Genomic DNA, 27072 nt, shown 5'->3' with positions numbered 1-27072 from the left:
CATAAATTAATTCATACAGAGCAGAAAGTGATTTATTAAAAAAAAAAAAAAGGTCTTCTGGGACAGAAAGGCAGCTTTTCCACCTTTTGACCACAAGATGTCGTTAGTGTGCAACGTGTTGAAAAGCTTCGAGTAATGAACCATTTTACGATACAGTCGAGGGGGAAAGCCCCAGTGCTTCACAGAGCTTCATTTCACCATCACTAGTCAAAAGTTCCAATGCAAAATGTTTACTAATAATATTATTCAAACAGGTACAGACCGGCAGAAGATTCACACACACCTAAATACAACAGAGAACAGACAAAGACTGACTGAACTGAAGGAACTTAAATACAAACACAGATGAACACTGATTAACAGAACACAGGTGATGTAGATGATGATGATGATGATGATGATGATGAACTAAACCCAGGTGATACAGATTAACTGATAATGATGATGATATGTGACATGAAGACAGGCAGACAAGTCCAATGAAAACAAACTAAACAGAACACAACTGTGAAACTTAGTGGTTAAAACACCAGAAGAAAACAAGACGTGGCGCTGAGAGTCACAACAAAAAAATGTATCTACACTGACCCAAAACCCAAACCTGAGCTCACATTAACATCAACACTATTAAACAGTAGAAAAATATTTGAAGACCCTCGTTCCATTTGTCCTGAATGTTTGACTCAGCATCGCTGATCATCCAATATTCTGTTTCAATATTTTTGATTTCAAGGTTTCATTCAGTATCTTGTTTCAAAAAATCTGCTCCACTTCTTGAGATAACTGTTACCTTTGCATCAGGTCAGGTCTGGAAATCATTGCTAGTTGACAGAACCTGTTGTCCAGATTGATAAGCATCTCTGGATGAAAGTCATTCTCTGGAATAGAGAGTGCATCCAGTTCGGCATTGTCCATAGCTTGTCCTTCATCCGCGTAGCAGTGCGGCTCATAAACAACAAACTCCTCATCACGGGTTTGGAGGTCAAGTAGTTTCTATAGAGAAGAAGGGGGGAAGGAAAGCGCAATGAAAATGGTTGACCATCCTGTCAAACATTTGTACATGTTTCTTATGATCTAAAGGTTCTAAATGCTTCTAAATTATTAATGATAAAGAATGAGTAGATCATGTCCAATCCTCTGATTAGTAGTATATGTTGAAAGAAGCATAAAATCACCTTGTTGATGATACCAGCAAGGCTGTTGCTCAGGTAAGCCGCATTGCCGTAAAAAGCACTTGATCTGATACTCGAACGCTGCTTAAAAAAACCCACAGATTATGATGTAAGAAAGGCTGAGCTGAGCTGATGTTTGCATATGTTATTAATTATTACTGTCACTTCATTCTTACTCTGAAATTTTCTCTGTATGATCTTGTGGAACTCTAGAAAACACACATAGCAGAAACAGTCCATCACAAAACCAATGAAATGACCAAAACATTGGAAACTTGCTGTGGTTGTAATACTCACCCTATTTATTGAGCGTATGAACATCTGGTCGGGGAAGTCTAGCTTTGGAGCCTCCAGTGTTTTATGTATTACCTGGATATTTTGAAGCAAAAAGATAATAATAAAAAAAAAAAAGTTACATCTGTATATGATAGCAAACAGGATGCAGAATTTCACTTGAAAGGAGTAGAAATAAAATTGAACTGCTTTTAACTATATTTTTTAAATAAAACATTGAATTTTTCAGTTTGAATTACTCATGAACAATTAATCATACACATAACATACAGAAACATTTCCAGAAATGTTAGATGATATTATTTATGTTTGAAATAATTTTGAAACATAAAGATTATTTCCCAGAATGCTCTAATTAACCCCAAAGACAAACATGAAGAGTTTTGTTACTCACGGTTTGTGATGTGAGCTTGTGGCTTGAATTTACATTTGTAGACAACTTAAAGCTGGTATTTACGTTAGAAGAATCTGTTTTCTGAATGCCTATACTGGAAGGAACCTTTCTGAAGACAACCTGATGATTTAAATTAAAACAAACATTCAAGGCAACAATGAATGTTTTATATAAATATGAGTGTGGAAGCAGGACGAGGCCGAGGGCGTAATTACTGATGAGCGACACCTGCGCGACGCACCGGTCTCGTATCTCTCATGGAGGAGCAGAAGCATAAAGGAGAAGCGACGACAGTGAAGATGAACATCATCTTCATTGTGACAGCAGTCGTCCGTGAGGGGCTGAGTAAAAGACAGGAGCCCCTCACGGTCACGGACGACTGCTGTCACAATAAAACACAACAAAAACTCAGGCCTGGTCCTCTCTCGCTCTTCACTGTCGTCGCTCCTCCTTTATGCTTCCGCTCCTCCGTGAGTAATTACGCCACCGGCCTTGTGCCGCTCTCTCACGGCCCTCGGCCTCGTTCCTGCTCGCCACAGTGAGTAACACTTATCAATACTTTACACTTTACAATAAGGTTCGGTTAATTATTATTTGTTAATGAATTAGGTAGCATGTACTATAAACAATAGCTTTTACAGCATTTACAAAAATATAAAGTTAATGTGGTAACGTTATTTTACAGTGTTTCTTACACATATCACGTTACTGTAATTATATTCTTCAAATAACAACAACTATGCATTATTTCAATCTTGTCAAAAAATGTCACATCAAAGTACTTTTCAAAAGTTTTGGGTTCATTTAAAAGAAATTACTACTTTTATTCAGCAAGGACATATTAAATTGACCAAAAGTGACAAAGACCTTTACAATGTTACAAAATCTTTCTATTTCAAATAAATGTTTTCTTTTCATTACAAATAAAATGTAAATATGTCTCACAATGCATTGAGGTTTCTTGAGCATCAAATCAGCATATTAGAATGATTTCTGAAGGATCATGTGACACTGAAGACTGGAGTAATGATGATGAAAATTCAGCTTTGATCACAAGAAAAAATTACATTGTAAAGTATATAACAATAGCAGAGAAAAATTATCATTAAATGAACAAATGCTGTAAAAGAACTGTTCATTATTTCATGTTATTACATAATGTTGACATATAGAACCTTGTTGTAAAGTGTTGCCTAAAAATGAATAAAATGCACCAATTCAAATATTACTGAAGGGCCGCTACTGTGGGTTGTGTGATGAAATTACCATGCAGTCTGATCCTGGATTTTCCGTATTTGTTTTGATGAGACGACCAATGCCATAGTCCATTTCAATAAAAAAATGTTCTGCCTTGCAGGAGATCAGAAGGACCATCAAGCACATTGCTGAAAAAAGAGAGAATTTCTGTCTACCTTGGTGCAACCGTGGTTCGATTAACAGTGGAAGACCGCCAGAAATGGTTAGTCATAGTGGAAAGGTTGAGTGTCTATGTACCATACAGAGAATCTTGCATTGATTCAGTCAGTACTGGAGCTCCAGGGTCCAGACACACAACTTCAATGTCTCCGGAAATGGATTTTAGCTTGTGTTGTCTCTCCTGCACACGTCTCAGGACCGCCCAGATCGGTGGAATAGGAGGATAAGCATATAGCAGGAGATCTGGCCACACGTGAGCTAGGGCTTGTACTTGAACAAGTACTTGATTCTGCTCAACCAAAGGGAACAATGTGTTAATTGCAAAGAGGTCCACTGACACCATCCCATATCTCTCCCAAACTGATCAAACCACTGGTCTGTGGAGACACCTATCCACTGAGCTCAGGCTGCAGCGAGAAAGGGAATCCGCCACACTCTTGTTCTGACCAGGAATGTGCATTGCTCTAATTGACATGAGGTGTCTGTCTGCAAGAAGCAACAATGCTGAAGATCGATGAGAAACACTAATGTGGTATTTTCTGTTTTCACTAGTATCTGCCTCCTGCAAGTCCCTGTCTGAAAATATGAAGGGTAAGAAATACCACCCATAACTCAAACAGATTGATATGACATACCCTCAGCCATGAACTAAACCTCCCCTGTATGCCACAATTCTTCAACAGTTCTCCCCATCCTGTCAGAAAAGCATCCGTGGTTCAACAGCACGCAATACATCTACCACATTTACATTTTTAGTCACATGACATAACATGCAGAAAGGTAGATGTTTGAGGTGACTGTTCAAGCATCTGAGGCCGAGGATTGGTCTGAAATTCCCACCCTGTTACTGAACAAGAAAGTATTTTGAATGGAAGCCCCTGGGGTGGATCTGAAGCAAGAGCCTGGCAAAGGTCCCAAACTACTGTGGGCCAATACATGTACATAACAAGGGTCTGTTACTGACTTGATGACAATAACTGTTTTCTAGTGTATCGAGGAGCCGCACATTGTTTGTAATGTCCCTCCAATGTTGTGTATGAGAGACTGAAAAATGGACTGTCACAGACCCTGCGGCATCAATGGTGGTGAGGGGCAGTTCTCTTATATACATGAACACATGTATTAGAAGGAACAAGAAACAAGAATTATCACTTGACATGGAGGTCCAAATGTTATCACCACAACCAAACAGAACTCTGGTAAACCAGTGAGCGTTTTTAAGATTACGCCTAGAAATCACATACACTACGCGAGCCAGTAAGATGGTAATGAGTACCCTGGTTGACTTATAAGTTCCACTAATAATCACCTCAATACTGTTGGATATTCCCCTGATGAGAGACCCTGAATAACCAATGAGTCCTTCAAGTCAGATTAATCCATGCAGATGAAACCCCGCTGGGATTGCCAAATAATCTGTGCACAATCAAGCAAGATAATTTTGTGAGAATGACAAAGCAGACCATGATAAACGGTAACATATATGGATTCCGGTATTGTCACAATTATGTTCTGTCTTGTCTGCACCTGTTCTGTTAGTCCCTGATTAGTTAACCTTCATCCACCTGTGTCTAGTTAGTTCCCTCGTTTACCCTTGTTTATATACCCGTTCAGTTCAGTCCCTTGTTGGTTATTGTTCGTGTCTATGTTATTAGTTGTTGCGTCCTGTTCACCTGCTTGTGTCCTTTAAAGCTTTGTCATATTTTGGAATCAAGATTCGTCTGTCTGCTTCATCAGCCAAAGCTTAACAGAATAACCGACCCAACAAAGAAATGAACTTGATGGAATCACCCACACTGCAGCTTCTCCTCTGCCCTGAGAGCAGGCCCTATCTGGGTTACCTGGCCTGGATGCTCCGGAACAGCGGTCTCTCTTCACCGGCCGACGAGCCCAAGGTGCATACTTCAGGGCCCCGGAGTCGACGCATGTGAGAAAGTTAATCGCAGAGCCAGGAGCGGACTGTGACCTGATAGACCTGTGGTCCACGGATCCTGTTCCCACCCAAGTCCCCACCCTCACTTCATCTTCTTCGCCGGTCCTGCCCAGAAGTCTTCCGCCCGTATCCCTACCTGTTGTCCTTCTCCTGTCTCCATCGTTGGTCACGACCAGCCCCCTGGATCTGTCAGCACCACTGGTGTCATGTAGCTCCTTGGCTCTGCCACCGCTGCTCACTCCGTGCAGCTCATCCTCCACGCCTCGGGCTCCCGTGCCACCAGCTCAGCTAGAGGCCGAGTCCCCGACTACACCTCGGGCCTCCAGGCCCAAACCACCACCTCGTCCAGTCAGCCTGTCGCCCTCACCTCGACCCACCACTCCTTCATCGCCTCCGTGGCCCGTCTGCCCGGAAGCTCCGCTGGGCTTGCTCGACACTCCAGGTCGGCCTTCAACCTGCACCTCTTTGGCACCCCTGGAATCCTCCCTTCCTCTGACCTCCCCGTCGGCCTCCCTCACCACATCGTCACCCCGGTCATCCATCCCCATGTCACCGCCTCAGTCCTGCAGGTCAGCGGCTCAGCTCCCATCTTCCGGTTCTACGGTGTCGCCTTGGACCGCCAGCCGCTTGGTGCCACCGGTTCCTCCACCTCTCACCATGGTTCCGCCTCTGCCGATCGGCTCCAGGGTTCTGTCCGCCCCCTCTGTATTTGACTCCAACCTGGCTCCTCTCACCGTCTGCGCCACCATGGTGCCCGTGGCCGACGCCCTCAGGGTCCAGTCCATCCCCAGGTCCACACCCTCCACTGAAACCTCCGCCCCTTTTCTGTTTTTATCAGGCTTGTTCGACTTCATGCAGCTCTGCACAGACCGATCGGTGGCTGACTTTAAGCAGTGCATACCGGTTAGATGTTTTGTCCGACTTGATACAGCGCAGACGCCACGTGACTGTGACGTATGCCATCAAAGTACCGCGAGAGCGATGCGAGAGTAGCTGGAGAGCTTCTCAAGAGCGGCTGCACAAGCTCTGATGAAGACACAGCTGTTCCACGATTGGCCGGATTCACCGCATGACAATGATCATGTAGTCGCAATGTTATATTGTGTTGTGTTTATCAAAATAAAACTGATTAAAAAACGTTGACTCCACTTCATTGATAGTAGCTTATGTTGAACTATTTATTACATAAGTACATTCAGTATTGAATGAAAATGTCTCTGAAACATCTGTGTATTTGGCAAGTATTGCATTTATTTCACTTCAGCTGTGGTAAAATATGCAAACACCACGTGAGCGGTCACTACGGGAAGCAGAAAGTGTCCGACTTTAACTGTCCTTTTGCAGCTCCTCCCCGCCTGTACACGGCAACTTTCGCTGATCGGTTACATCCACCCGCAGCCGATGTCGAATACACCAATCAACTTCTGTCATCATCATGGCGTGAGGACGCGCCTTTCTGAGGGGGGCCGTGATGTCACAATTATGTTCTGTCTTGTCTGCACCTGTTCTTGTTAGTCCCTGATTAGTTAACCTGTTTACCCTGTGTTTATATGAAGAGTTCAGATGCAAAAGCCTCTAACTGCCATCTGAAATTTTCTTCTAGAATGATCGTTTTTATCAAGCTCGTATATTTAAGTTCAGTAATTTCACTTAAATGGCAATGAAAATTACCTATTAATTGTCATTTAAGTGAAATTACTGCCCTTATATATGCGAGCTTGATAAAAATCATTCTAGAAGAAAATTTCAGATGGCAGTTAGAGGCTTTTGCATCTGAACTCTTCATATTCTCCTCGTTCAGTTTAGTCCCTTGTCGGTTATTGTTCGTGTCTATGTTATAAACGCTGTTGCGTCCTGTTCTCACCTGCCTGTGTACATTAAAGCTTTGTCATATTTTGGAATCAAGCTTTGTCTGTCTGTTTCGTCAGCCAAAGCGTGACAGGTATGTCATTGATTAGAGTCACGTGTGACTGGATCAACATGAGATTCTCATAAGTGTACGCTAGTGCACAAACTTTTCCACTATGATTCACAATCTTTGGCGGTCTGAAACAATAAAATAAAAGTGTAATTCTCAAAAGCATATGTCATTCAAAAACCGGTTTCAATAGGTTTCCACAGAATTTTTTGTTGTTGTTTTACACCTTTAATGGTTGGATTGACTTGGTTGGAAACAGAAGGATGGGTTTTTAGTATTATGAAACTGTTTGCAAAATCCTTCATCATCTATTAGGACTGTAAATACCATCAAAACATTGTAAATCACTGCATTACCTATGAAGATCAGAACTGTAAGAACAACGATCCAGGCTGCAGCAGGTCCCATTTGAGCCATCCGAGCCATCCTGACATGGCAGTTGTGAGCGATAGAGCAGTCACACACTGTGACCGACAGGTTTTGGATGGAGTATAATCCCTGCTGGTCTGATATCTTGATCTGGAGGAGGTGATGACCTGAATACACACTGTGTTCTTTTACAACACTCACTGTTGTGCCTTCAAGAGAAAAAGATGTGTTAGTATTACTGCTGAAAGATACAGAAACACAATCTCAAAGAGGTGGTGGAAGAGTGCTGTCTTTCTAAGAGATCTCTGGCATTATTTGCCTAGAGTAATATAACATAACACTGTTCATAACTTAATTTTCTTCTGTGATGTGTTTTCCAGATTGAAACAGGACATTAAGTGAGGAATTGTGTAGGGTGGACTGGGATGAGTGAAGTAGAAGGTGACATTACCATAGGTTGGTTCAACTCTCCATTTGTCCTTAACATCTCCTAAAAGCTCATAGTGGAAAGGTGAACTGTATGGAGGAAGGTCCAGGTCTACAGCTGTGATATTGGCCACTGTGGGCTCTGTATCCAGGCACATGTTGACTGTGTTCACTTCCAGCATTGGTACATTATCATTTTGATCATTCAGGTGAATAAATAGAGTTCCAGTGCCTGTCAGCGGTGGGACACCTGCCAATCGGAGACATGGGGTAAATAGAAATTCATTTGGAGTACAAAACATGATAATGCCATCAATGAGTTTAGCTTTCTTCATTATGATAAGAGGACAGTTGTATCACCCTAACATTTCTGACACTGACTTTATGCCATTATCGTAAGTCTGGTTACACAAGACTAACTGGGTAACTAATTTTTTTCATGCATTTTCCGCTAAACAGATGTTAATGTTGGACTCTGTGTGGTTAATTACTTCATTAAATTAAATTTGTAAATAAGTTTGTAAATAAAGTAAAATAACTTCTTTGTCCAGGTATACTTCAGAATATGAGAATATCTATAATAGTTAGAAGTACACTACTGTTCAAAAGTTTGTGGTCAGTCAGATTTCTCTTAAGTCTGTTATGCTCACCAAGGCTACGTTTATTCGATCAGAAATACAGTAAATGCAGTAGCATTGTGCAATAATATTCCAATTTATCCCTGTGACCAAATGCTGTAATTGCAGCATCATTACTCCAGTCTTCCGTGTCTCTTGATCCTCAGAAATCATTCTAATATGAAACATTTCTGATTATTATCAATGTTGAAAACCGTTGTGCTGCCTAATATTTTTGTGGAAACAGTGATAACTTTTTCAGGATTCTTTGATGAAAAGTTCAAAAGAACAGCATTTATTTGAAATAGAAATCTTTTGTATTAAAATTGTCTTTACTGTCACTTTGGATCAATTGAATGCATCTTTGCTGAATAAAAGTATTAATTTCTTTAAAAACCATCATCTTACCATCATCCACAGCATATAGGGTTGCTCTATAGGTGCTGTTTATCACAAATGGCGACTCTCTGTCCAGAATTGTATTCGTGGATACTTGTCCAGTCTTTGCATCAACAGTTATCCATCCATCAATATCTTCACCTTTAACAAATCTGAGAACCAAAGAAATACCAGATGAATTCACCTGTGTTTATATGTGATCCTGTACCGCCAATAAACTACAGTGGCATTAGTTTTACACATATTATAAGCTTCTCATACTTAAATGTGTTTATATGGCTTCCATCCATGTCTTTAGCAGTGAAGGTTGTAAGACTTGTTCCTGCTGCTATGTTCTCCATTATGTGAACGTGTTTAACAGGGGGTATAAATACCGGAGGGTCGTTGACATCTTCAACATAAATGGTCACTGGAATGGTTTTATAGAGGTTTTCAACACTCATACCAGAGTTTTGGGGTATAACGTCGACCTCCCACTTGGCATTCTCTACTTGCTTTTTGACCTTACATGAAAAGTAAGGAAGTTCGTTCTGCACACTGATGAATAGACTTTGGTATGTTTGCTCCTCGTAGTCCAGTTGCTAGGTGTTTGGAATGAGCCAAAAAATAAAGAGAGTTCAGAGAAGTGTCGAGATGAATGTATGCATACATATTTTCATATCTTTTTTTTAATGTCAAAATAGCTCCAATCCCAGCAGAGGCAACAATATAACGACAAGGTATTTCAGTGCAAACTGGTTCTGGCGCAATCAAAACATTTTCTGTTTGTTTGAGCATCATAACCAGCCTAAACCAGCAACACTGACTCAACCTTTGGGCACGCTGACAAACGTCAACCATATGCATACCTTAACAACTGTTAAAATCCCCTCGTTTGTTTTAGGGTCTGTTTCAATTTTGAACTGCTCTTTTTTATCTCCATGGATAGTGTATTTGGCTTTCCAGGCTTCTGAACCACGGGTGTCTTTGTCTGTTACTTGCAGTCGCAGAACTTCAACCCCAGTTTCTCGCTCCTTGACATTCCCAGGTCCCTGAAACACAAGTCCAATATTTGGTTGGGTTTTATAGAACAATATGCTTACCATAAAAATAAAAAAAATAAAAAAAATCACAAGCATCAAAACTTGGAAACTTCCAGTCCAATATGAAACCTACTGTTTTGCCAGAGAACACTGGAAGATTGTTGTTTTTGTCCAAAATATTGATTATCACTGTACTTGTACTTGATAATTGTATCTTTTCCCCTTTGTCCTTTGCTTCAACCAGGATTGTATATTTCTGAGCTTTCTGGAAAATATTAATTTAGTAGAAGATTTCTTGTGTAGGAATGGAGAAATATTTATAAAGCACAAAAAGCAATGCATGCCAAACAGGTAAAGGTACAATAGTGGCTTATTATTACCAATGAAATAAATTAGTTTCATACCTCATAGTTCAAACACCCATTAAAATAAACTGTCCCGAATTGTTGCTGTTGCTGATTTGTGTCTTTTTTCTGCTGAATATAAAATGTAACATTATCTGGTGTTGGTGTGACAGACTTGATTGTTAAATCAAATGTTCCATTGTTTGTTCTTGAATCATCTTCATCAGATGCCAGTACTGTCACTACTGTTTCACCTAGAAAAAAAGTGCTACATGAATGTAAAGTAATTTCTTCACCCTCAAAGAATTTATTCAATATTTAAGAATATTTCACCCAGTCCTTATTTAGATTAGATTAGATTAGATTAGATTCAACTTTATTGTCATTACACAAGTACAGGTACAAGGCAACGAAATGCAGTTTAGGTCTAACCAGAAGTGCAATAGCAGCAAGTGCAGGATATACAGTGGTTCATAAGTGCAGAACATGGATATGTACTGAATAAATATAGAGTTGAATACTATTATAAACAAAAATTTACAGATAGATTGTCCTATGAATATAATATACAGATAACTATTACTGTGAACAGAATTTACAGCTAGATATGTACTGAATATAATAATATACAGATGGCTATTACTATAAACAGAATGTTTACAGATAGATATGTACTGAATATAATATACAGATGGCTGTTACTATAAACATAATTTTACAGATAGATATGTACTATGAATATATATACAGATGGCTGTTACTATAAACAGAATGTGAGCATAATATACAGATGGATATTACTATAAACAGAATTTTACAAATAGATATATGTATAAGTTAGGCTAATGAGCAGTATAACAATGGATTTAAAGTAGTGCAAATAAAGTTTGGACAGAAGCTATCCGAGTGAGTGCAGTGGAAAGTAATTGCATATTACAGTTAAGGTACGATATTGCAATGTATATATAACAGTCGGTACTGTAAATAACAGTCGGCAGTGCAAATGAGCATATTCCAGTCAATTTATTCACCCTTATGTTGTTTCAAACCTGTATGCTGTTTTTACTGCTGTATTACAGAATCCAATCTTATCTGTTTAATAACCATGGTCATTGCACTTAGGAAATAGAACTTTACACTTTATAATAAGTATCTTTAACAATAGCTGGGCGTGAGAAACCGACCAAAATAAGTTGTTTAGGGGCTATTCATTAAAAATCTTGCTCTCATATCTTGTAATAACTTAAATAATAAGTTACAATGCCTCAAATGTTGTGTCGTGTGTAACAATTCTAATAATTTATAAATGTTTGCTTTTGTGTTATGAGAAAACATATATAGTGGTCTGCAACGACATTGAAAAAATGTCATTTAATCATCTCACTAATCATTTAATTTTACAATTTCATAAATAAATTAAACTAAACTGGGTTACCTTGAGAATGTGACTCATCCACAGTCACTTGGTAGACCGACTCCTGAAATTTTGGAGCGTGATCATTTATGTCCAATATTTGGATATGAACCCCGAGCCTTGTCTCCACTTCATTGTTTGATTTGTTGTTTGCTTCAAATGTCAACTGTAATTGAGGCCAGCGCATGTCAATATACAAGCCTTTTTTGCAGTGTATTGACATGGATTTCAATGTGATTTGTTTATTAGGGAGTACTTACTTTGAGAAATTTAATTCCTTGTTTATTTTCAAAGTCCACCTTTCCATTTACTAAAACATTACCTTCTTCATCAATATTGAGAATACCCATTGGCTCTAAATCAACACCCTGACCTTTTAGATGGTATCTGACTAAATAAGCCCTTTCAAGTTCAATCTGAAACACAAACAACATGCACACTTAAGTGTTCACATAATCATGCTAATCCAGTACTTGTACACATATGTAATGTGAAAAACGCTATAAAAATGAAATGGAATTGAACGACAAAACAGGTAACTGTTTCTAACTCCGCTCACCTGGCCTAGGATATATGGAAATGGACCAGGGTTTTCTTCCTCAATAGAGAAAGAATCAATGATCCATGCACGCTTCTGTCTTCGCCTGTCAGCCCACGCACACACGGTCCAGGTAAACTGAGTTAAAAAGAAGTGAATAAAGAAGTTATAAATAATGTTATGAAAGTTGTTATAAAGGTTATGTCAATACGTGAATCTCATGAATTCCGGCCATAACGTCCTATTTTGCCTACATTTTCATTACCTTCAGTGCTGGGTAGATTACTTACAAATTGTAGTCCATCACTGAATACAAATTACATGAAATTTGTTTTTTAGTTAGTAACATAATCTATCACATTACACGCAATATAATCTGATTACTTTTAGGTTACTTTGGACCTAACTCGTTTATCACATTGATTTGAGTAAAATCCTTTATCATGCTGATAAAAAGAAAAAAATACAAAGAGAAAGAAAAAGAAAAATTATTACATTTTCTGTTTTCAACAACATTAAGTGCATGAAACATTACACTATTTCAGGGTTTCCCAAACTAGGGTTTGTGAAGTAAACTGATGAAAAGTTAATAACAAATTAAATCTTAAAAATGTTAAATTAAAAGAAATAAAACATTTTTAAATTAAAACGATCAAAATGAAGCACTAACTAAAAAAAAAGTATATGTTATTTTTTATTTATTTATATATTTTTTTCGGTCTCTCAAAAGTCCATTTAATTATACTCGCCTGACTAGTGGCCGGTCTGTGTTTATTTGGTAAAACTGGAAGACTTTCTGAACATATATATAGGCTTTTTTGGATAGGAAAAATGAAAAGATAAAAAGAATAATTAATGAGAATAATGCATTTTTTATAATTTACTGCCATTTTGTGAATATTAAGTAATCATGTAATCAATAAAAAAGTAACTAATATTTTAAAATGCCATATAATCTAATCCTCTACAAGGATTTCATTTTTGGAATCTGATCAGGTTTTTTTTATTCAGTAAGGTTTATTAAGTAAACTGATTACACTTGTAACAGCTAGTCATTCTTTCATAACCTGATCCCATGCTGTCATAACAGTTATAGACTTTTCAGTCCACATAACCATAGTTTCAAACACAAGATTATTGTAATATGTAATGAGAACATTTGGTTTAATCACCAAAACACAACAGTATGATCTTCTTTCAGTTTAGTACTTTTAACAATCAGTTCATTCAACAGCAAACAATTCAAGATTCATGTTTCCATTCACCCTTGTTGCTGAAATAATTACAGTAATACAAGCTACAGTTGCCACATTAGAAAATACACTTACACCACATAACTTATAGTGTAAGTAAAAAGTCCTCAAAAGTTTGATAGCAATGGCTTTATGAAAGGCAACTATGTGAATGAAACATTTAGATGAAACAGTTATTTTGTGTTGTGAAAAGGATACGTGCGTGCTCGGCAAAAGCGCTCATGAGCACCCTTCTGAGACCTAAAATGACAAATGGGCCACTCTACGGTCTCACGGACTTAACGGACACGCGCACGCGCACGCGCACGCGGCAGCCATTGTAAGACCGAAAGTGCATATGAAGTGTGCCATATGGGACAGGGCCTTAGTTTGTCTTTCTTCAGTTATCTGTTTCCTTTGTGGATTACCTGAGTTTGTTTTATTTTATAATTAATATTGTAATTTCAACCTTTTGGGAATCTTATTCATCTTCACCAGACTAGACATTATTGTTATTTTACGTGTAGGAGATTCTCATTTTAATAGTAAGTCAGTGTGATTCTTAATAGAGGGGTGATTTATGCTTTCTGTACACCTAAAGACTTTGAAAAGATTTAGAAAAGACTTTATAAGATTATCAGCTCACATCTAAAGACTTGGGTTCACAGTTTTTAGTCTCAGACTAAAGATTTTACAAACACTGAATCTTGTAGTGACACTTTTTACAAGACTACAACTAGATTATTTTAGCTTTTTATTCCCACCAAATTCCTCCTATCATGCTCAGCAGTGATTTAACAAAAATGGAGGAGAAGCAGCTACAGTTAGATATCAACATGTATCACATTATGTTGCATGATCCAAAATATTTCTGAAGGTACGCCTACAGTGGTGGTATATAAGATAAGATAAGATAAGATAAGATAAGATAAGATAAGATAAGATAAGATAAGATAAGATAAGATAGACCTTACATTCCCACAATGGGGAAATTCTCAGTGTTGCAACAGTGGATAGTTAAAAAAAGAATAAATAATTATAATAATAATATAAACAATTATACAATAAATAAACAATATATGAACAATATTAAACTGAGTCCTTGGTGTGTGAGTGGTCTACAAGGAGCAGTGCTAGTGTGAAACAGTCTGACTGCAGCAGGAAGGAAGGACCTGCGATATCGCTCCTTCACACATTTGGGGTGAAGGAGTCTATCGCTAAAGGAGCTGCTCAGTGCAGTGATGGTGTTCTGCAGGGGGTGGGAGTCACTGTCCAAATTATGTTATTATCATCATTAAATAATAATTAAAATAATAATAATTATAATAATAAATTATCATTATTATTCAATTATATAAAGGCAACCATACAGTCATGTGAAAAAAATAGGACACCATGAAAGCCTGTCTATTTTTCAACATATGGACATGTAATAACAATTTGAACAATACTGAAGGACCCAGTGATTTAACTAAACTATTTAAAAATAAGGAAGGCCTTTTTAAGACTCTCTGTGAAATGTAATTTTAAAAGAATGCAATTTTTGAGGAGGAATAAATTAGGACACCCCCATATATTTCCCCCACACTGCTTATGAGTGTGGAAAAGGATTTAAAAAGATATCAAAGGACTTTGACATCAGCCATTCCACCATTTTACCTCACTGAAGTAATTTCAACAAAGGGGGGTATCACTAGTTATTAGGGGTCCTAATTTTTTCCTCCATTAAAATAGGCATTTTTATGCATATTTTTTTGTTTGATGAGTAAAAATATGTTAATTTATATTGTTTAATTACAATAAATCACTTTCTTTTCCAGGAATGAAAAAAAAAAATCAAATTAGACATTGTTATGTGAACATTTCTTAATAAAGAGTTGACTATTTAATGGGATGACCTAACTTTTTCACATGACCGTATATGGGGGTTATGAATCTATATCATTATATGATGAGAACAATAGTTTGAACTAAATGTCTTGAAAGGGTATAATTTTAAATGCTGTGTTGAAATTATGAACAAGTGTTTCACAGTGAATATTCGAGGGTACATAATACAAGAAAAGATACATATCTACTATAGAATACAGAGAACGGACAATACTCACAGCAAGGGTAGTCTCAGCATTGCGGGGGTGACAAATGGCTTTAGAAAGTCCTGTTTCCGGTTTTCTGAGAACGAATTTATTGGTTGTTGATTGTTTTACGTCACTATGACTACGCTACGACTTGCGATAATATCAAACATGTTTGATATGAAAGACTAGAGAAAGACGGGCATAAATCGGGTCGCCGACTGCAGATTATCACCTCACATTTAACGATCGAGACGACGGGAGCGCGCCGAGACTCCAGTAAGATTCCTAAAAAATGCCGGTCTTTAGTCTGGGACTGTGAAAATCCTTTGGTGTACGCCCGGCATTAGTCTAGCAGCTAAAAATGTGGGTTATTGCCCAAAAATGGCTTGGTTTGAAAAGGTTTAAAGGCCTCAAGAAACAAACCTTGAACTACCACGTTCATCTCCTTGAAAAGAGCCAATAACCCAAGGTTGCTCGAGGAGGATTGTTCCTGTGACTTAAGGTCGTAATGTCGTGTGAAAGTCAAAGAAACAAATTCAAATGTTTTTGTGGAATAGAAACACTGTAATAAATTGGTGAGGATTTACTTTGCAACAATATTCACTCATAATCATACATTGTTCGCTCGTTGGCCAGAGGAGAACTGGCCCCTGACTGAGCCTGGGTTCTCCCAAGGTTTTTTTTCTCCATTCTCCAATTTATTGCCATAGTCAGGGTAATTAAAATATAATTTGCACCAAAGGAGAACTTGTGAAGAGTAAACAGAGGCGGACAGAGTACACAGCTTCATTACTTGAGTAAAAGTACAGATACCCCTTGCTAAATTTTACTCAAGTACAAGTAAAAGTACTACAGTCAGATGTCTACTTAAGTAAAAGTACTAAAGTACTTGTTTTTAAAAGTACTTGAGTATCAAGAGTACAAGAGTACATTTTCTAAATATTGCATTACTACTGCCACAGTGCTTACATTGGTAAACACAGCAAACACTTGAAGCGAAAACTATCATTAACTTGTTCAGAAAATTGAAATAGTCTGGCGAGGTGGGGCCATGCGACATTTTTTTTCCCAGGATGGTAGGGTATACTTTCTATGCTTGGTTATGCAGTCCCTAACAATTTACTTGCCATTGTTATGTGCCATTGCACACACACACATACATGTCTATATTACTAACAGAGCACTATCGCTCTACACTGGCCAAAAGGGGACTCTCTGACCGATGTCTACCTATCCAACAGGGGACTCCCATCAAGGTTATTGTAGTCTGGCATTTTTAAATTAGTTTTTACTTTAATATCATTTTCAAATTTCCAATAAATTTCAGTTAGTTTAATGTTTGCAGTTTACAGCTAACTCTTGTGAAAACCTCTTAATAATAAAAATAAAATAATAGTTTGAGGATGAACAAAGAACCAAACATATGCAACTAAAAAGTACAGAATATTCATTCATACTCATTCATATTAAAAATTAAATCTTGTTAAACATGGTGTATAAGAGGGGGAAAAAGGGGAAAAAAATATGCGTATGATTATTATGATTATTCTTTAAGGTTGTTTCTATGATTAATCCTTTCCAACATTATTCTTGTATTGATACATTTATGCCTTTTTTCTATTGCAGCGTTTCATAGTTATACTCATATTCAAATGTTCTATTCAGACCAGACATTTAGTATAGGCCTACTTCTACTCTGACAAATGTAGCCTACATCTATTTCTGGGCTAGACATGCAATTTGTTTTTTCCGTTTTCTGCTCAGTGTGGTATCTAATCTAATATGTATGGTTTAGTTTCACATGAGATGGTTATCTTACCTGGAATTAATGTACAGCTGTATTTGCATAAAGTCTAGTCATGATAGAAATAATTAATTGGCTATTTCTGCTTCTTAGGGCTGGTTCACACAGAAAGCGGTTTTGGTTGGAAAAACGGAAAAAAGACGCGGGCAGTGGAATGGGAAAAAAGTGCAAGGTCTCGAGACATTTGTCGTTAGTTTTGTTTAGTTTTAGTTTTTCATTTTTGTTGAAATTTCTATTTTATTTCAGTTTATGCAAATGTTTTTTGACCAATAGTTTTAGTCTTAGTTTCATTTTTCGTTTACGAAAAAAACTTTGACTCCCATAGCCTGCAATGGAACTGTGTGTGTGTGTGTATTTAAGTTCAGTAATTTCACTAAATGGCAATGAATATTACCTATTAATTGTCATTTAAGTGAAATTACTGAACTTAAATATACAAGCTTGATAAAAATTACCATTCTAGAAGACATTTTCAGATGGCACTTAGAGGCTTTGGCATCTGAACTCTTCATATTGTAACTATATATATAGTTACAAAATGAAGACAGACTTCACTGCCAGTTCACTTCACTGTTCACACACACACACACACACACACACACACACAGTTCCATTGCAGGCTATGGGAGTCCCCTGTTCGATAGGTAGAGATCGGTCAGAGTTGCAGGTCCCCACTTGGCATGTTTTTTTTTTTTTTTATAAAAAAATGCATTTTTAAAGTTATATTAAGAAAAAAGACCTTAAAAGAAAATTTTGTATGTCATTTTTGTTTCTTTAAAATGACCAGAAACACTAGTCCCCTATTGGCCAGTGTAGAGCGATAGTCCCCTGTTAGTAATATAGACGTGTGTGTGTGTTCCTTTGGAGGGTGTGGTTATCAGGTAGGGGAGGTTCAGTGAGCTTCAGTGCCCAGGGGCCCCTGGGGGTACTAATCCAGCCTTGCCTACCATCCTGGGAAAAAAAATACTCCCGGGATGGACCTGCTGCGTCTTCATCCATTGTTTCGTCTCTTATCTAAATCTGACCATTTGAGAGGGAAACAACAAATTGAGGGTTTCCGAGATGTTCCGAGAGATCTTTGTTCCTTTTTTTTTTGAAGAAGAAGTAACGGGTACTCATAGTTATGGATAGAAATGTAGTGGAGTAAAGAGTACAATATTTGCCTCTCAAATGTACTTGAGTAAAGTCATGAGTACTCCCCAAAAATGATACTTGAGTAAAGTACAGATCCCTCAAAATTGTACTTAAGTACTGTACTCAAGTAAATGTACTCCGTTACTGTCCGGCTCTGAGAGTAAATGATGTTGCATAAAGGATTCTTTATTATGTCCTTTATTATGTTATTTATAATTTCACTTTTATAAATATTGCTCCGCAAACCAGCTTTTAAATTTCGTTTTATAGTTTGATACAGCGCCAGGGGCGTAGCACCAAATTTTGGGCCCTGGGTACAAACCATCTTGCTGGGCCCCCGTACCAAAAACCATAGTGAGACCAATGGGTGGGGTATTGCATTTTATCATAAAAACACTTAAAATGTAAACAAAATAAGCCACATTCTGATTAATATATTTTTGTTTTATTGTCAAAAGTACAAGTTAATTGATGATTATTTGTCTGTTTAAAATAAATGCAGACTATAGAATCACAGGGTAGCCTACACTAACCGCCAAACTAGACATTCAGTCGTTGAATTACGTTTTTAAAATAAGTCATTTTCAATCATTAAGATGTGCATTAAACTGAGAACAATCCTGTACTTAATGTAAGAGCGTGCGCGAGCTAATTTGCATAACAATGCGGTAAAATAGGCGCTAACGATCTGTGTTTTCGCGGGTGTTAGATTTTGACAATGGAGGGAAATATACAGTGTTTTCATGTAAACTTCTGACTCTGGGGAGAACTGCAGCAGAAGAGGAGACAAGCTGCGCAGCCGCCTGGAGTGGCAGTGTGTTTAGCTCCCAGCTCCGCCTCCGTCTGCTTCTCACTCCCTGTTATTTACCCAGAAACAGTGTTTGCTCGCTATGTAGGGTGTGATACTATAAAGTGTTGGTATATTATTCAAATAGAGTACGAACATAAATGTATGCTATTCTACCTGGAGTAGATATTTATGTTAAAACAATGTCAATGCTCGATGATGCATTTGGAGCTCACCTTTCTTTTCAAAAAACTGAGTGAGCAACTGCTTGCCCTCATTTGACTTTCTCTCTTTAATCTTCTTTTCTTTTCGTTTTTGAGCCCCTGATTTTCCTTTCTTAAGGAAAGACATGACTCTTCCCCTGTCTTCCAAGTTCCTATCACAGCTCAGCTTCTGTCTCATCAACTGATTCACACCGACCGCAGGTCCGCAGCAGAAGCACCTGAACTGCGGGTCGTACCATTTACATTGATTCGAGAGGGGTGGTGGGGCCCTGCACAGCATGAAAATGACTTTTTTTATACCAAACCAGTGCCTAACTACAAGTGTAGTTTTGCACAGGAACTTTTTTATTTGTACATAAATGCTATACAAATGTTAGTGCATATGTATATGTATAGAAAACTGACTTCTAAGGCCAGTTTTTTTAAGTTGATCCAACTGTTCACTTTTTACAGTGTACTGTAGAGTGTCGTTCCCGCAGATCCAATCTTCGCTTGGTGGGAATTCCGGAGGGTTTGGAAGGAGTTTGGAGTTTGCTACGATGTTCGTGGCAGATGCTTTGGTGGAGATATTTGATCTTTCTGAACCTCCACTCCTTGCTCGCGCGCATCGTACGCGCGCACCGAAACCTGCGGAGGGTAGCCGTCCGCGAGCCTTCGTTATTTGCTTCCATCGATACGACGTGAAGGAGGATATTTGGCGAAAAGCGAGCTGATGGGCTGCTTAAGTTCAGAGACAAAACTGTGTTCGTCTTCCCGGACTTTCCGCCTGAGATTGCCAAGAAGCGGGCCGCATACTATGAGGTTAAACGGCTACTGAGGTCCATGCCAGATGTTAAGTACGGTCTAAAGGGTTTTACCGGCTTCAGAATCACAAAGAACGGCGCTGAACATATGTTTGATACTCCAGCCGCGGCACTGGCTTTTGTGAAACAACACCTATTACCTGTTTGAACACCTATGAACGTGCTGGAGCTTATAATGTCTCATTTTCTCTGGGTCAGAGACTATTGAAAGCACTTTACTCAGATGTGTGGTTTAATATGTTAGGATTTATTCTTTGATTATAATTATCATTTATATAATTATATAGGATTATAATTTTTATTTTATCTGTATCAGAATACATTCGCTGTATTTGTTATTTGTTTGCGGAGATGCGTCTGAGGTAAGAATCACAATATCTCGCACGCACATTGGATTTTTCCTCAAGGTAGCGTACGCTCCAGTTGGGGGAGTGTTAGCTATTAGGTCAAGGGCGCGGGGTGGGGGGTGTCAGTGAGGGCGGGGGGCGGGTCTTTGCGCTAGGGTTCTTGAAGTGTGTTAATATGTTCTCGTTTCTTTGTTCATCTCATTAACACAAGACTGGGCCATTGCTCTTTTGTATTGTTTCATACTTTTCTGTACTTGCTGATCCTTGCATAATTATTTGGGTTTTACAAGTATCTTTTTGGTCTTTTCTCTTTTTTTTCTTTTTTTTTTTAAATGATGGGTGGTAGAGCTAATGAAGATGGTTTAGTGAGATGGGTTAGCTGGAACTGTAAAGGTTTGAATAATCCAGTCAAACGCAATAAGGTTCTGACTCATTTTAGGAAACTGAAAGCCAGTTTTGTGTTTCTTCAAGAAACTCACCTCTTTTCATCTGACCATTTTAGATTGAAAAAAGACTGGGTGGGTCAAGTCTATCATTCACATTTTCAGTTCAAGTCCAGGGGCTGTGCCATTCTGGTACATAAATCCACTCCGTTTGCCGTATCACAAGTAATTGCAGATCATAAGGGTAGATATGTCATTGTAGCAGGAAAATTGTTTTCAACCCCCCTAATTCTTGCTAATGTCTATGCCCCAAATTATGATGATGTTTCCTTTATGACCTCTTTTTTTATCATGTATACCTGATAATTCATCTTATAAAAATAGAGACCGAAAAAGGCAACTAGACGAATTATCTAGTTCTATATAAGCTATTGATATTCAGTACTCACTGAACCCATCTCCCAACCTTTATAAAGAGCGTCAGATTTTGCAGACAAAATATGATCTGTTATCGACGGAAGAGGCTGAGAATTTGTTTTTACGAGCTCAACATAGGGTCTATGAGTTTGGTGATAAGACGGGTAAATTGTTAGCTTACCAAATTCGTAAATCGCAAACATCACGCTTGATACCCCAACTTAAGTTACCTTCAGGAATTACTACTACTGACTATAAAGAAATAAACTCTCAATTTAAACAATACTATGGAAAATTGTACACCTCGGAATCTCCTCAAGATGCATCTTTAATGAAAACTTTCTTAGATAAATTAGATTTCCCCACTGTAGAGAAGACTTTGTGTGATTATTTTTTTTGGATGAGGATATTCAAATTGAAGAAATAGCTGATGCGACTGCTTCCTTGAAACCAGGCAAGGCCCCGGGTCCTGACGGTTTGCCGTCTGATTTTTATAAAGCATTTTATAAATTACTATGCCCTGTGTTGCTTTTGTTTTTTTTAGAGAGTCTTCAAAATTCTAAGTTGCCTCCAACCTTCTATCAAGCTACTATTTCATTAATTCTTAAGAAAGATAAACCCCCCCTAGACTGTGGTTCTTATGGCCCCATATCGCTTTTAAATTGTGATTACAAGATACTAGCTAAAGTATTATCCTTTCGGCTTGAAAAAACGGCTTTAATTTCACCTGATCAAACCGGTTTTGTTCGGGACAGACACTCTTTTTTTAATATTAGGCGTCTTTTTAATGTTTTGTATTCACCTCATTCCAACAATGCTGAAGTTGTGGTCTCACTAGATGCTGAAAAAGCATTTGACCGCATTGAGTGGGGTTAACTTATAAATGTTTTGGAGAGGTTTGGATTTGGTTTAAAATTAATTTCTTGGATAAAGCTCCTTTATGCTACCCCCAAAGCATCTGTACGCTCAAACAATATTATTTCAGATCCTTTTCCACTGTGTCGGGGCACAAGGCAGGGAGGGATGTCCCCTTTCCCCCCTTCTATTTGCTATTGAACCCTTGGCAATTGCATTACGTGCTGACTCAGAGGTGCAAGGCATTTTTCGTGCTGGTCTAGAACAGAAGGGTTCTTTATATGCTGATGATCTTATTTTATTTTTATCCAATCCCCTAGACTCAATTCCTCAAGGTCTTTTAATAGTAGACTCATTTAGTACTTTTTCAGGTTATAAATTGAATTTTTCCAAGAACGAATTATTCCCAGTGAATTCTGCTGCATTAAGTCTCTCATATTCAAATATCCAATTCAGAGTTGTTAATAACCAATGTAGATACTTGGGTGTCCAAGTGACTCGTAAACATGCTGACTTGTTTAAAACCAATTTTAGTCCTTTATTTGATCTCACAAAATCTATGTTTTTATCATGGAAACCCCTTCCTCTCTCACTGATAGGAAGGGTAAATGCAGTTCAAATGAACATTCTTCCCAAGTTTTTATATTTATTTCAATGTTTGCCCATATTTATTCCTAAGTCATTTTTCTTATGTCTGGAAAAAACTATCTCTTCATTTATTTGGAATAACAAGCCAAGGCGAATAAGTCTAAAGCATCTTGTTAAGCCAAAAGAGGTGGGAGGTTTGGCTTTGCCTAACTTTCAAACGTATTACTGGGCAGCCAACTTTAGAAACTTGCTGGACTGGTGCCGGCATGATTTGCAACTGTGTAAACCTCTCTGGGTGCAAATAGAGGCTGTTTGTTGTTCCCCAGTCACATTGACATCTTTGCTCTGTTCTTCTATCCCTCCTACTCATAGTATCTCAATTAAGAATCCAATTGTTAAACACTCTCTGAAGATTTGGACTCAGTTCCGCAGAGCTCTAGAGCTTAAGGGTCTTTCTTCAGCTGCACCCATTGCCAGTAACGCTTCCTTTCCACCCTCTCTTTTTGATGGGGCTTTCAATATTTGGAAGTCACAGGGTCTAGTTACAATTGATCAGCTATTTATTGATAATAATTTTGCTTCATTTGACCAACTTAAAAATAAATGTACTTTGTCCAATTCACATTTATTCCGGTATTTTCAAGTTCGGAGCTTTCCCCGTAAACGTTTTCCGGAGTTCCCCTCTGCCCCTTCTAGTGGTGTCTTGGAGTGTATTTTATATAAGGGGTGCCATTTCAAAGATTTACAGTATAATAAATGACAATCAAACCCCATCTAGCAGGTCATTCAAATCTCTCTGGGAGCAGGACTTAAGTATTTTGTTAGAAGATGAAACCTGGCACACTATCTTAAAAAGGATACATTCTTCTTCAGTTAGCTCTAGGCATAGGCTTATTCAATTTAAGGTAGTGCATCGTATTCATTGGTCTAGGGTGCAACTTGTTAAGATATTTCCTGATTTAGACCCCACCTGCCCACGCTTGTGTTGCAGAGCCAGCCTCTCTAAAAACACAGTATTTTTCACACAATTTACTTATCTGTATACCGCTGTTTTCACTGTCCTAAGAACAGGCTGATGACTTCCTTGTTCTATGAAGTCTCTCCTTCAGAAATACGTAACGAGTTCTGATTGTGCCAGCGGTTCCTGTGTTGTGATTCGACAGCAGCTTAGCGTACGTTGCCCGGAAAGGTCACGCCTCAGGCCAAACAAAGGTGATTTGACTCCGGGATGAAAATAACAGCGTCTCGACGACATGGCGACGAACACACTCTACAAACGCAACTCTTCCTCTTCTCCGTCGAGCGCAACAAGACCACGCCCCCTTTTTTTGTGTATTCCTGTGGGCGGAGGTTAGTCAAAAATTTTCTAGTGACGTCATTAAAGCAGGAAGTAGAGGGATGTAGTCCAAACCGGCCGTTCGCTGTAGGCTTTGAAAGGGGACTTCTGTTAAATAAAATATCTCGCTTGGCATTGAACTTTGAGCTTTATAATTTTACAGGTATTATTTATGCTCTAACAGCAACATTACACACTAACTAAAGTTTGAAAAATGGGATCACGAAGAACAGGACCTTTAAGGTTTTGGGGGGGAATTTTTAGTTGTGTCTCAGAAATTCTTACCACAGTAATAGATCCCAACCCACTGACAGCTTTATTTGGGATCCTTCTGGAAAATGTTAAACTTACAGCTTTAGAGAGGGATAATATTGCACTTTGCACACTGTTGGCTAGACGACTTATACTAATTAATTGGAAGCTGCCATGTCCTCCAACGTCAGTGGGTTTTTGACCTACTTTTTGCCCTCAAACTTGAAAAGATTAAATTTTGAGTTAGAATGAAATCCGAACTTTTCTTGAAATCTTGGAGCCCTTTTTTACATTATTTTAAGGAGACAAGCTCTGGATAAGATTTTTTTTTTTTTTTTTTTTTTTTTGGTTTATTTAGTTGTTTATATGTATATGCATATGTTACTGTGATTATATGTTCATTTTTATGTGAGTATTTATTATGCTTGTTTAATTTTTGCTTTTTTCCCTCCATTTAATTATGTAACAATCTGATACTTGTACTGTGCTTGAGATGCTTTTATAAAATAAAAAAAATAAAATAAAAAGAAAGACACTTTCATCCACACCCACTAGTGGTAACATGTATCCAGTCAACAGAACTAATTAAATACCCCTGCTCGGTAACCCTTCCTTTTACAGTCCCCTAATTACTAGATATTTACCTGGTAAATATATGGTAAATTATAGTTGGTTATTGGTAATTACCACAGGTAATAAGTATGTAAATGCAGAGAAACTACAAACTAATTACTAGGTATTTACCGGGTAAATATATGGTAAGTTATAGTTGGTTATTGGTAATTACCACAGGTAACAAGTATGTAAATGCAGAGAAACTGTAATTACTTAAGGTGATTAGTATTACAGAGAAACTACCAGGGGAAAAAACACCACTGTTAAATATCAACTCAACAAAGTGCTGTGTACTTGTTACCTGTTTAGGTTGGTAATAACTCAGATTTAATTGTGTTCTTCCTCAGAATGTAGGCAGACTATTTTTAGAAACACCTCCAGTATTACCCATCAATTCAAGTTAGGTTTGTAGTTATCCTAGGGTTATGTTGGTAACAGTCCATGTTTATTTATTACTATCTTGAAATTAAGACGGTAGTTTCCAATAAATTACCTTGTCTTACATAGTTGTTGTTCATTGCTACACCCATTTATAGAGGGTTTATCAAATAATTTACCTTTACCTGGTTACTACCTCGCAGGAACAGTTTTCCCTAATGTCATGGCACATCTTAAATACTGGGTATGTTCTTGCAGATGTTTTTACAATTTACTCAGTAAGTAAAGTGCAACTGTACTGTAAAATGAAGCCTTGTTTATTTCCATGGAATTACTGGAATCTTACCTATAATCTGATCATTCCCTTTTCCATAGTCACATTTTTTTACCTCGTATGTCCTGCAACGTTACCAAGGAAAACATGACAATTTACTCAGTAAGTAAAGTGCAACTGTACTGTAAAATGAAGCCTTGTTTCTTTCCATGGAATTACTGGGATCTTACCTATAATCTGATCATTCCCTTTTCCATAGTCACATTTTTTTACCTCGTATGTCCTGCAACGTTACCAAGGAAAACATGACAATTTACTCAGTAAGTAAAGTGCAACACCTTAAGTAATTACACACTAAAATACTATAATTTACCATATGCTTACCAGGTAAATACTTAGTAATTAGTTTGTAGTTTCTTTGCATTTACATACTTGTTACCTGTGGTAATTACCAATAACCAACTATAACTTACCATATATTTACCAGGTAAATACCTAGTAATTAGGGGACTGTAAAAGGAAGGGTTACCCATTAGGCAGCTCATTGTATAAACCTGGATTTCACCTGACTTTATACAGTGTGCTAGACTTAGTTTCTGCAACATAAACACATGGCTAAAGCTGTATCGCATCACACAGGCCTTGAACTCACCAGCACTAGGAGCAAACTGACAGGAAGGGTCTTCATGTTGAAGCAGATCGTCAAGCAATCCAGTGTGAATGAGTCTGAGTTTCCTTCTTTCTCATAGAGCAACAGTGTTCACCGCTGCTCATATAACTGATGGGAGAGGGGAGGGATATTCAAATCAGGGAGGGCAGGGACTGGCTCAGTGCCATTTTACTATCACTGATAGACTATTATAGTTTTAGTTCAGAATTTGAATTATTTGTGTGTGTGTGTTTATGTGTCTATAGTTTTATTGTTTTAGTTTATTTAGTTTTAGTTATTTTTGTAGGCTACTTTAACTTAAACTAAACCAAAATGAGAAATATTACTTTGGCAACTATAGCTGAAATTAAATATGTTTAAAACATTCAGCAAATGTTTTGTACTTTATACAGTAGTCAACATTTGAAGTGGATCAAAACCTTTCATTAAAGTTATACATGAATTTTGAAAAATACCCGTTCTTGTCTTAGGACAACTTTCTCACTTCACTTCAAATGTTGACAAGTGAAAGTGAAAGCGACACGTGATGGCAACCCATATTTGGAATTTGAGCAGAGTAGTGAGTAGTGGACACAGACACACACTGCAAACGTGGATACACACCCGGTGCAGCGGGCAGCCTGTGTGGCACCTGGGGAG

General features: G+C 37.9%; 1 protein-coding gene across 1 annotated transcript; it reads right to left on the bottom strand.

Moving 5' to 3' along the window:
- Positions 1–26504, bottom strand: LOC311303079 (cadherin-like protein 26). The gene is made up of 17 exons (XM_084429352.1): positions 26416–26504; positions 12278–12394; positions 11979–12134; positions 11740–11884; positions 10365–10558; positions 10094–10225; positions 9787–9969; positions 9200–9519; positions 8948–9090; positions 7948–8172; positions 7484–7705; positions 3127–3245; positions 1861–1980; positions 1470–1541; positions 1349–1381; positions 1176–1253; positions 1–993 (listed from the first exon to the last, which is right to left on the bottom strand). The coding sequence occupies exons 1-17, from the start codon at positions 26449–26451 to the stop codon at positions 787–789; spliced, it is 2502 nt and encodes an 833-aa protein (XP_084285478.1). The 5' UTR covers positions 26452–26504; the 3' UTR covers positions 1–786.
- Between the last annotated feature and the right edge of the window lie 568 nt (positions 26505–27072).

This window comes from Rutilus rutilus (genome assembly GCF_951802725.1).
Source record: "Rutilus rutilus genome assembly, chromosome: 13".
NCBI lineage: Eukaryota > Metazoa > Chordata > Actinopteri > Cypriniformes > Leuciscidae > Rutilus > Rutilus rutilus.
The sequence above is the reverse complement of the archived record's forward strand: the minus strand, read 5'-3'. Positions and strand labels throughout refer to the sequence as shown.